Source organism: Dasypus novemcinctus, chromosome 17 (genome assembly GCF_030445035.2).
Source record: "Dasypus novemcinctus isolate mDasNov1 chromosome 17, mDasNov1.1.hap2, whole genome shotgun sequence".
Taxonomy (NCBI): Eukaryota; Metazoa; Chordata; class Mammalia; order Cingulata; family Dasypodidae; genus Dasypus; species Dasypus novemcinctus.
Window position 1 is genome coordinate 67,487,387 of NC_080689.1, and position 12,124 is coordinate 67,499,510.

A 12,124-nucleotide genomic window follows, 5' to 3' on the forward strand; every position below is an offset into this window, starting at 1 on the left:
TAAGTACTGTCTTTGTTTGCCATACGCTTGTCTTGTTGCCTATACTGTCTTTGTGAGTTTATGTCTAGGTCAGTGCCTCTCTCCATACCTCTCCTAGCTGTCCTAAGCATAACCCCTGCTGTAGGAACTGGGGTTGGTAGTTTATACCCAAACCCAGCAGGTCTACCACAATCTCTCCCTAAAGTTTACCAATAGCATAAAAGAACTCAAGGAAGAACACTGTTTCCCATCTACTTTCAAAGGATGCAGCCTCTGAAGGTATCCTGCCTTTCTCATTCTCGTCCAGTAGGTCATAGCTGGCCTCCTTTTTGGAGTCACTTATCACCATCTTCTATATCCTTTTGGTGGGACCATGAATCTTCAAAAATCTGATCAATTTTACCTGTTCCAGAATCAGCTCCTCATTAGCCTTGTAAGGATTTCACCCAGCTCCACCCACGGTGCTAGACTCCTCTTCCCCCAACCACAATAGAGTAGCAAGAAAGTTTTATACCTTGTCTAGTAGAGTCTACTAACCCCAACCAGCAGGAAGTAGTTAACAAAAGAATGGCCATCGTCTTTCATTGCCCCATTAAGAATTTCAGTGCAAACCCTCTGAGGGGGGAGTTGAGAAAGCCTAGTTTAGGAAAAGGGAAGATGAGATTAAGACCTAGCAGAAAAACATGGCCACGATACATGTGGCCTTAGAACCCCACCTGGAAGCCCCCTAAGGGAAAAACCACCACCAAGGAGGCTGGTGGCAGGACCCCATGAGAACCCTATTTGGAAAGAGATCTCATTTGGGGTGAAGGAAAAGCCCCAGATATCCTCAAGGGGCCTCATCATTGGGTCTCCTGGGAAACTGACAGGTGGGTAATTATCAGAACAGCAAACAGCTGGGGCCCCTCCTCCAAACATTAGCAAAGGGAGGATTAATTAATAGCTTAAAAGGTAACTAGACAAGCCAAATCTCACTCTCTCTGCCTAGAGGAGCCCACATCAAATCTCAATACATACTTCTGTCCTCTTCACTTCTCAGCAAGTTCTATTCTTTCCCCCCATTTTTCTCAATAAATTCCTTTTACTGGTCTAATTAAAAAAAAAAAATTCTATGCTCTACAAGACACTAGTAAGACAGTGAAAACCCACAGAATGGGAGATGTTTGCAAATCACAGATCTGACAAGGGATCTGTACACAGAATATATAAAGAATTCTTACAACTCAACAACAAAAAAACAACCCAATTTAAAAATGGGCAAAGTATTTGAATAGACAAGAAATGGCCACTTAACACATGAAAAGATGCTCAATATATCAATATCATTCATTAGTCATTAATGAAATGCATGTTAAAACCACGAGACACCACTAGGATGGCTATAATCAAACATACACAATAAGAAATGTAGTGAGGATGTGCAGAATTTGGAACACTGCTGGTGGGAAAGTAAATGGTGCAGCCACTTTGGAAGCCAGTTACCATATGACCCAGAAATTCTACTCCTAGAGAAATAAACACATTATCATCCACACAGACAAGACAGTGTGGTACTGGTAAAGAACAGACAAATAGAATGGGAAACAGAATAGAGAGCCTAAAAATAGACTGACACAAATATAGTCAACTGATTTTTTTTTTAATTTTTATTTGTCTTTTTTTAAAAGATACACAGATCACAAAAAATGTTACATTAAAAAATATGAGGTTCCCATATACCCGACACCCCACTCCACTCCTCCCACATCAACAACCTTTTTCATCATTATGGCACATTCTCAACTGACCTTTAACAAAGAAACAAAGATATTTTAAGGAGAAAGGACTGTCTTTTCAACAAACGGTGATGTAACAACTGTCATCCACATGCAATCTAGACATGGGTATTACACCTTTCATACAAATTAACTAAAAATGGATCAAATATCTAAATGTAAAAAACAAAACTATACAACTTCTAGAAGATAACACAAGAGAAAATCTAGGTGACTTCTTAGTTACAATGTCAAAAGCACAATCCATGAAAGAAAAATTTAGTAATTTGGACTTTACAGAAGCTGAAAATTAACGCTCTGAGAAAGACACTGTTCAGAGAATCACAAGACAAGCCACAGGCTGGGAGAAAAGATTTGAAAACCACATATCTGATAAGGACTTTTTTATACACATAGAACTTTTAAGGAGAAAACAAATCCTGGACTTCTGGGAAATCTTGGCAGACTAGAAAGACATGGGACTCTTTTCTCCAGAAAAACAGCTAGAGAACAGGCTGAAACAGCCTAGAAAAAGATCTTCTAGGGTTTAGGATACCAGGTGAATGCTGGACATCACCCAGAGGAGAAAGGAATAAATGAAGGAAATTGCAACAGCAGAACTAAGGTGAAACCATTGGATGCTGCTGCCAGCCCCAATTCCCATACTAAAGACACTTTAGAATTCTCAGTTCTCTGGGCCTGCGACTACAGACAATGAGGGCTCCAAGGATCTACTACCCCAGGAAAGGAGAGAGAGGGACACAGCTTATGGCTGACTCAGCTTTTGACCCATAAACTTGGTCTGCTGTGTCCCAGGAGCCCTTCCAGGCCTGGTGGGGTTGCACCATTGTTTGCCTTAGAGCCAGCAAGGGGCTAAAGAGATACACCACCCCCCCAACCTCCTCCTCTACTAACAGGGAATGATTGTTGAGGACAGAGAGGGGAGTGGAAATATTTCTGGCCTGGTAAAAGGGAGGAGACTGCCAGAGAAGGCTAGAGAACTGTCTCTGAGCAAGTTTGAGTTAAAAGGCTCAAAGCCTACAGGCAGGAAACTCTGTCACACTGATTCTGTCTGTGCTGCAACTAGGCATTGAACTCAGCACTGTCAAGGAGCGCCATCTGCTGGCAGACCAAGGAAGTACACACAAGAAAATTAAAAACACATAGGAGAGGCCTTTTCAGGCCTCTATAGCCTCCCTCCTCAAGGTCCTAGGAAGTGTTTTTACAACCAATTACTGGGCCCAGTGCCCTGTTTTGAGAAAACAGCAGGACAATCCTAACAATCCAGGTCAAGCCAAGAACCAAAGAGCAGTGGTAACACACAGCTTCCTGCCATTAAATCCCTACAAAAGAGAAACAGAGCATCTGAGTAAACAACATCCTAATCAGATGGCTAGGTATCAGCAATAAATTATGAGCCATACTAATAAAAGAGACGACATCGCCCAAGAAAAGGAATATATCAAAGCCCCAGAAAAGATGCAGAAATTAAGAGCAGTATGTATGCAAATTTCCAAAATCAAATTAATGAGTTGAAAAACAATATGGCCAAAGAGATAAATGACATCAAGAAGACATTGAACAAGAGCAAAGAAGAATTTGAAATCCTGAACAGATAAGTAACAGAGCTCATGGGAATGAAAGACACAACAGGTGAGATCAAAAACACATTTGAGGCATACAATAGCAGATTGAACGAAAAGAAGAAAAAATAAATGGTGCAGAAGACAGAAAAGATGAAATTGAAGAAAGAAATGAACACAAAGAGAAAAGAATGGAAAAAATTGAACAGGGCCTCAGGGAGTTGAATGACAACACAAAATGCAATAACATACGTGTCATGGGAGTTCCACAAGAAGAGAAGGGGAAAGGGGCAGAAAGAGTATTTGAGAAATCATGGCTGAAAATTTCCCAACTCTCACTTACATGTCCAAGCAGCACTCCATACCCCAATCAGAATAACTCCAAATAGACCCACTCTAAGACACATACTACTCAGACCGTCAAATGTCAAAGATAAAAAGAAAACTCTCAGAACAGCACAGGAGAAGCAAACCATCATGTACAAAGGATGTTCAGTAAGACTTAGTGCAGATATCTCTTCAGAAATCATGGAGGCAAGAAGACAGTGGTATGGTACAACTAGGATACTGAAAGAGAAAAACTGCCAGCTGAGAATTCTTTAACCAGCAAAACTGTCCTTCAAGTATGAAGGTGTGTATAAAATAGTCGTAAACAAACAGAAACTAAGAGAGTTTGCAGAAAAGAATCCACTTTTGCAGGAAATATTAAAGGAAGCCTTAGAACCTGAAAGAAAAAGACAGGAGAGACAGGCTTAGAGTATAGAAGAAAGAACAGCAGAAAGGATAACCAAACTAGTAAAAAGACAGACAAAAATATGATACAATATATGAAAACCAAAGACAGAATGGAAGAAGTTAACAGTACATTGACAGTAATATCATTGAATATGAATGGATTAAACTCCCCAATCAAAAGATACAGGATGACAGAATGGATTAAAAAACATGAGCCATCCATATGCTACTTACAAGAAACTAACCTTAGATTGAGGGATACAAACTGACTGAAAGAGAAAGATTGGAAAAAGATACCTCATGTGAATAGTAACCAGAAAAGAGCAGGCGTAGCTATACTAATATCAGGCAAAACAGACTTTCAATGCAAAAAAAGTTAAGAGATACAGAAGGCCATTATATATTAATAAAAGGGACAATTCACCAGGAAGATATAACAGTCATAAATATCTATGCACCTAACCAGGGTGCCCCAAAATACATGAGACAAACTGGCCAAACCGAAGGGAGAAATAGACATCTCTACAATAAACACTGGCAACTTCAACACACCACTCACATTAAATATAACTAGGCAGAAGATAAACAAGGAAACAGAGAACATGAACAATATGATAAACAAGTTAGACCTAACGGACATATACAAAACACTGCATCCAAACTCAGCGGGTTATACATTCTTCTTATGGGCCCATGGATCTTTCCCCAGGATAAACCACATTAGGGCACGATGCAGCTCTCAACAAATATAAAAAGACTGAAATTATACAAAGCACCTTCTCAAATCATGATGGAATGAAACTGGAAATCAATAAAAGCCAGGAAAAAAGTAAATTTGCAAATGTATGGAGGATGAACAACACACTCCTAAACAATCAGTGGGTCAAAGAAGAAATTGCAAGAGAAATCAGTAAGTATATTGAGACAAATGAAAACCAGGAACACAGTGTATCAAAACTTATGGCACCCTGAGGAGGAGTGGTCGTACTGCAGGCTCACTCAGTGTTGCAGGCGGTTTCCAAGTACTGGAGCCTCCACCGGGTGGGGAGTGCCCAAGTGGGCCAACTCAACAGGTGCGGCAACCCGGATCCTGCCAAGTGGCTGTTGTTAGTCTAGCTGTTGGGGGGGCTGGGGAGGGGGAAGGCAGGGTCCCGGAACACACCGCGGCCAGAGGTAATGCCTCCTTTGGTCCCTGAGGGAATCTCTGGTTGAGAGCCTTGGGTTGCGTGACCCGAGATGGGGTGTGTGTGATTAAACAGGTATCATGCGGATGTCTGGCTGGGTGACAAAAGAGCCTTAAAAAATCACGCTTTCCTTCCACTGCGTTAAAAAATAAGCCCATCCCAGTTTTTCTTTAAGGGGCCCTCCTGGCCAAGTGTCCCCTTCCTTCAGTACTGGGGTGGGGGCGCCTGCTAGATAAGACTGTTGCCATGACTGCCCTGAGTTCCGATTACCTTGGAAACTGGCCAAGGGTTCCGAACGCCTGGAAGAGGCTGTGAGGAAGGGGGTGGGTGGCCACGATCGGAACCGTTGGGGAATGGGACGGACAAAAAAAAGAAAGAAAAAAAAAACTTATGGGATAGAGCGAAGGCAGTCTTGAGAGGGAAATTTATAGCCCTAAATGCCTATATTAAAAAAGAAGAAAGAGCTAAATCAAAGATTTAATTGGACAACTAGAGAACTAGAAAAAGAGCAGCAAATCTCAAAGCAAGCAGAGGAAAAGAAGTAGTAAAGATTAGAGCAGAAGTAAATGAAATTGAGAACAAAGAAACCAAAACAATAGAGAATCATCAAAACCAAAAAGCTGGTTCTTGAGAAGGTCAATAAAATTGACAACCTCCTAGCTAGACTAACAAAAAAAAAGAGAAGATGCAAATAAAAACAATCAGAAATGAAAGGGGGGAACATTACAACTGAACCACCAAAACAGAAAAATTCATAAGAGGATATTAGGAGAAACTGTATGCCAACAAACTAGACAACCTAGATAAAATGGACAAATTCCTAAAAATGCACAACCAACCTACACTGATGCTACAAGAAATACAAGAACTTAAACCAATCACATTTAAGCCGTCCAGCGCGAAAGAAAGTGCAGCCTGCCCAGTAATGGCACCGCACACACAGAAAGTTGACACAAGATTTCGCAACAAAAAAAGAAACACAGATTCCCAGTCCCGCTGATAAGGATAGAAGCAGGCACAGAAGAGCACACAGCAAATGGACACAGAGAGCAGACAACTGGGGGTGGGGGGGTGGGGGGAGAGAGGAAGGGGAGAGAAATAAAAAAAAAAAAAAGAAATGAAGTTGTAAAGCATATGACAACATGGATGAACCTGGAGGATGTTATGTTGAGCAAAGCAAGCCAGACACAAAAGAACAAATACTGTATGATTCCATTACTATGAACCAAATATATTTTGGTTTAACATATTGTATGATTTTTTAAAAAATTATAGGTATCAGTACATTTAATTGAGAAATGTATGTTTTTATTCAACTGTGTTTTCTTTTTAGTTTTTAATGTTTATATCTTCAAATTAAATGTACAAAATAAAGTTACAAAAAAAGAAAGTAACTCAAAAAAAGGGCGAAAGATAATAGACATCTCAGCAAATAAGATAAAAGGTGGTAAATTTGCCTGTGAAAAGATGCTCAAAATTCTATGTCCTTAGGGAACTGCAAATTAAAATGAGTTACCACTGCACACCTATTAGAATGGTCAAAATCCAAAATACTGACACCATCAAATGTTGGTGAGGATGTAGAGCAACAGGAATTTTCATTTAACGTTGGTGGAAATGCAAAATGGCAGAGTCACTTCAGAAGACAATGTGACAGTTTTTTACAAAGCCAAACACAGGCTCGCTATACGATCTCCTAGGTATTTGCCCAAATGAGTTGAAAACTTATTTCCACACACAAACCTACGCACAAATGTTTATAGCAGCCTCATTCATAATCGCCAAATATTGGAAGCAACCAAGATGTCCTTCAATAGGTGAATAGATAAGCTGAGGTACACCCATACAATGGAGTATTATCCAGCAATAAGACATGAGCTACCAAGTTATGCAAAGATATGGAGGAACCTTAGATGAATACTGCTAAGGGAGAGATGCCCTCTGAAAAAGCTACATACTGTGTGACCCAACTATGACATTCTGGAAAAGGCAAAACTACAGAGACAGTGGTTGCCCGGGTAGGGGTAAAGGCAAGGGGATGAATAGGGGAGCACAGAGCATTTTTAGGGCAGAAAAAGCTATTCTATATGATACTGTAATGGTGGATACATAACATCATGCATTTGACAAAACTCAAAGAACTACAACACAGACAGTGAACTTTAAAGTCTATTAAAGATTATTTGTTAAGGTCTAAATTATAGATTCTTCAACAAGACAATCATACTTTTTGGAGACTATACCCCTAAGAAAATAACCCAAAAGAGGGAAAAAGCAATTTGGACAAAGATATTGTTAGCAGTGCTGTTTTATAATAGGAAAATACTAGAAAGCATCCAAGTTTCTCACAATAAAGAACTCAGTAAATAAACTCTGGTATAGCAGAGGTTATAACAGTTTATACTGTTATGAAATAGTATGCAATTAATAAAAATGACAAGTATATGGACTGTGTCCACAACTAAAATGAGCTTTTTTTTCCCAATTCTATAATATATATTTAAGTCATAATACGGGGTAGAGTGCGCCACCTAAGAGTAAGGTGCTAGAGAGCAATGCTTCTCAAATTTTAACGTGCACAAGGATATTTAAAGACTAAAAAATTTTCCATTTCAGCCTCATTTGGAAAAAGAGCGGTTGGCTTATCCAAAGTCACAAAGCCAGTAAGAAGGCAATCAGAATTGACGGTACGATCAGCCAGCAAAACTCGCATCTTAACTCTAAGCTTTTCAAACGGCAACGCTCGCTGTTTTCCTGGGGCAGCATTTTTTTCTGCGGGGGTCCTTTAAAATTCTGACAATAGAACTGGATCTATGGAGAAAACGGCTAAGTTCGTTGGTCTTGAATATATATAAGCTCCAGATCCGAGAGAAATTTGGAATCCGCAGCGGGGTCCGGGGCTCCGCCCTCGGGGTAGTGGGGCGGAAAGGTTTGCAGGCGATGCCGGCCTCGGGGCCTTTCGATTCCCCCACCTCCTCCCTCCGCTTCCTCTGCCTCGACCTTCATCTCCGGCGGCCTCTCCCCTCGTCTCACCCTCCGAGCAAGCGCAAAGCGAGGCCGGCTACTCGCACCCCGCGGGCGGCCCTCGCCTCAGGTCCCGCTCGCCCCCTCCCCGGCCTCGGCCCTCGGCCTCCACGACCCCCGCCCGCCCACTCACAAGAGGAAGCTCATCTTCGGTCCTCGGGGGACGGGAGGGGCCACAGGCTCCCGCCGCGGCCGGCGCTCGGGGCCCGCGCGAGAACCGAGAGGAAAGGGACAGTCCTCAGCCCGCGGACAGGAGGAGCCCGGGCCGTCGCTGCTCCCAGCCGGGTTCAGCTAGTGCGAGCCGGTGGTAGCCGCTGCGTCCAGCTCTCCCGACACCCCCACCTCGCCGGCCCGAAATGCGGAACCAGCGAAATCTCGCGAGCGAAGGCTTCGTCCCTTCCTTTTGAGAGGGACGCGGAGCGCCTCTTCTCGCCCCCCCCCCACGTCGAGTTCAGCCAATCAGCGTCCTCGGGGGCACCCTGTGGTCCTCCTCATTGGAGAGCGGCCGGCTTTGCGGCCCTTAGGTCCGCTAGGTTCCGTCTTTGCTATTTAGGTAGCAGTAAGGTGTCCATGATGTTGTCTATCTCTGCCCTTTTAAGTTTCTTAATTTGTTGTTTTGATGTGTAGTTAAAATTCAGTGGCTTGTTAGTAGAGTCACAGGATTGTGCAACGTCACCACTATTTAATTCTAGAATATTCTTATCACCAAAAAAGAAACCCCCTACCAATTACCATTCATTTCCCATCCTGGCCACCACTAGTCTACTGTCTGCTTTTCTGTGTTTGCCTATTTTGGACCATTTCATATAATGAAATCATACAAAATGCGACCTTTTGTGACTGGCTTCTTCCACTTAGGATAATGTCTTCAAGGTTCCTCCTTGTTGTAGCATGTATCAGTACCCCATTCCTTTTTATGGATGAATAATATTACGTTGTATGGATATATGACAGTTTATTCATCAGTGGATTGCTATTTAGGGTTGTTCCTTTTGGGTTATGAATAATGATATGAACATTTGTGCAGAAGTTTTTGTGTGATGTTTACTTCTCTTGGACGTATATCTAGTAGTGTAATTGCTGGGTCATATGGTACTATATGTGTATGAGTCAGCCAAACGGGTGCTGATGCAAAAATACCAGAAATTGGTTGGTTTTTATAAAGGATATTTATTTGGGGTAGGAGCTTACAGATACCAGGCCACAAAGCATAAGTTACTTCCCTCACCAAAGTCTATTTCCACAAGTTGGAGCAAGATGGCTGCCGACATCTGCCGGGGTTCAGGATCCCTGGTTCCTTTCTTCCATGGTCTTGCTTCTCTCTGGGTTCAGGGTTCCTCTCTTCCTGGGGCTTGCTTCTCTTTCCTCTGTGTACTCACTTCTCGGGGCTCCATCTTAAGGTTTCAGCATCAGACTCAAACATCAAAATTCCAACATCAAAAACCCTGAACTCAGTCCTTTGCCATGCCTGTTATCTGTGAGTCCCCACCCCTTGGTAGTTGGGGACTTCATGCACTAATGACATGGCCCAATCAAAACCCTAATCATAACTTAATCATGCCCAGGTACAGACCAGATTACAAACATAAGCCAATGTCTATTTTTGGAGTTCATAACTTTATCAAACTGCTACAATATGCTTAAATTTTGAGGTACTACCAAATGGTTTTTCAAAGCGGCTCCGCCATTTTATATTCCCCCCCCCCTTCATTCCAATTTCTCCACATCCTTGCCAGTACTCATTATTGTCTGTCTGATTATAGCCATCCTAGTGGGTGTGAAGTGGCAGCTCGTGGTTTTGATTTGCATTTCCCCCATGGCTAATGCTGTTGCGCATCTTTTTATGTGCTTATTGGCCATTTGTACCAAGTCTGGTTTTTTATTCTTTTTTTTTAAGGAAGCTTTAGATTACATAAATGGTACATAAAAAATATAGGGGATTCACATATGCCCCACCCCCTCCCCCTCTCATACCTTCCCACATTAACAACATCCTTCATTAGCGTGGTACATTTGTTATAATTGATGAACACATATAGAAGCATTGCTATTAATCATGGACTATAGTTTACATTATAGTTTACACTCTATCCCACTCAGTTTTGTGGGTTATGACAAAATATATAATGGTCTGTATCTGTCATTGCAGCGTCATGCAGGACAATTCCAATGTCCCAAAAATGCTCCCATATTACACCTATTCTTCCCTCTCCTTTCCCTCAGAACTTCTGGTGGCTGCTGGCTATATATCAATGACAAAAGTTCTTTCATTGCTAGAGTAATAATGTCTACTTTAGTCCATCGTTCACTCCCCAATCTTGAGGATTTGGGCACTCTGTTTCTAACTGAGAGGGTCCTTAGGTCCCAAGGAGTAGATGGGCAGAACTATCTTGCTTGCAGTTGCAAACACTCTTTGTGTTGTCCATCGTCATCTCCTTGTTAGTTGTCCCGGGTGAGTCCAATGAACTGGAGAATAGATGTTGCAACTCTGCTGAGATTCAGGGTTCAACTGGCACATGAATGGACCAAAGATTTAAGTCCCTGAGGCATATATTTACCAAGTTTAGTGATAATTATAGGTTCAAATAAAAGGGACAGAAAAGCCACGTGTAGGAAAACCATAAATGAGTCTAACTCTGTTACTCTGGGGAGCACAAATTCCAGAGTAAGGCCCACTGACAGGGTGCTGAATTCCTGAGCTTGTCTGCCCTGTTTTTAGTGTCTGGATGTCTCTACATCCAAGTTTGTTTTTATCTTCCTTTAAAGTTACCTTGATTTTGTGTGATCTATGTATCTTTTAAAAATAAATAAAAAATATATTTAAAAATATATCTATATATACAAAGTTACCTTGGGCCCCCAGATGACCATCCAACAACTCCAAAAAAAGGGTTCTGGCCCAATAAGGTTCTGTCATCATCCCTTCATTCCTCAACATGCATGCGTCAGTCAAAAATCTGTACCTGCCTGTCCTCCCACAGAAACTTTTCACACCCAAGTCACCAGTGCCCTAGTTTCTAAGTCCTATGGACTTTTCTAGCCCTTTTCTAACTTAACCTTTCTGCACTGTTAGCTACTCAGTTCTATATAGACTCCTTATTTGATCACAACAATTATATTTTTCAAGAGCATCTTTGTTACTCCCTATAATCCGACTTCTACAAAGTGGGAGGGGGACCATGGAGAAAGGGAGATCACAGCCAGATATGTTGATAATATTCTTCATTAGCCCGGTTTCTTTGGGGTTACTGTTAGGGTTTTGTTGCTGTTGTTCTAGGAGGTACCGTGGATTGAACATGTGAAACAGATGCTCAACCACTGAGCTACACCCACTCCTAGCCTGGGTTCTTTGGGTAGCAAGTGACAGAACTCCCATATTGTTCCCATTTCCATCAGACCTGTCATATACTTTCTTTCCCACTAGACTGAATTCCTTGGGGGCAAAGACAGATTTTGTTCATTGTCACCCCCAGTCCTCAGCACAGCACCTGGTACGCAGAAACTACTCGATAAATGCCTGTGGTGTGAATGTGAACACTGACTCCGCCTCCGAGGACTTTCCAGGCCTCAGAGGAGATTGTCACAGGTATGAATGGTATTCAACACAGAATTACGACAAGGAAAGGGGGAGAAATGCTGGCCTTTTTACGACTGGACCTTAACTTAGTTTTCGAGTTTCACTGCCCAAGGCTGCACTCTCACCCGACTGGTCCTTGCTGCTTCTCCTCTCCAAGTCCACGCTGTCCCTGCCATTCCTTCTGCCCCGAAGCCCCAATATGCACATCCTGCGCTGTCCTCCGGGACCCAGCGGGAGATCATCTTCCCTCCCTCTGCACTTTCATAGCTATATCCTTCTTACCACATA

General features: G+C 42.2%; 1 protein-coding gene across 1 annotated transcript in view; it reads right to left on the minus strand.

The window, feature by feature from the left end:
- The window catches only part of MOB1A (MOB kinase activator 1A), a 39,001-nt gene extending 30,342 nt beyond the window's left edge, over positions 1-8,659 (minus strand). The window contains exon 1 of the mRNA XM_004467984.4: positions 8,393-8,659. Coding sequence (XP_004468041.1) covers positions 8,393-8,406 — 14 coding nt within the window. The 5' untranslated portion in view covers positions 8,407-8,659. The remainder of the gene's footprint in view (positions 1-8,392) is intronic.
- Between the last annotated feature and the right edge of the window lie 3,465 nt (positions 8,660-12,124).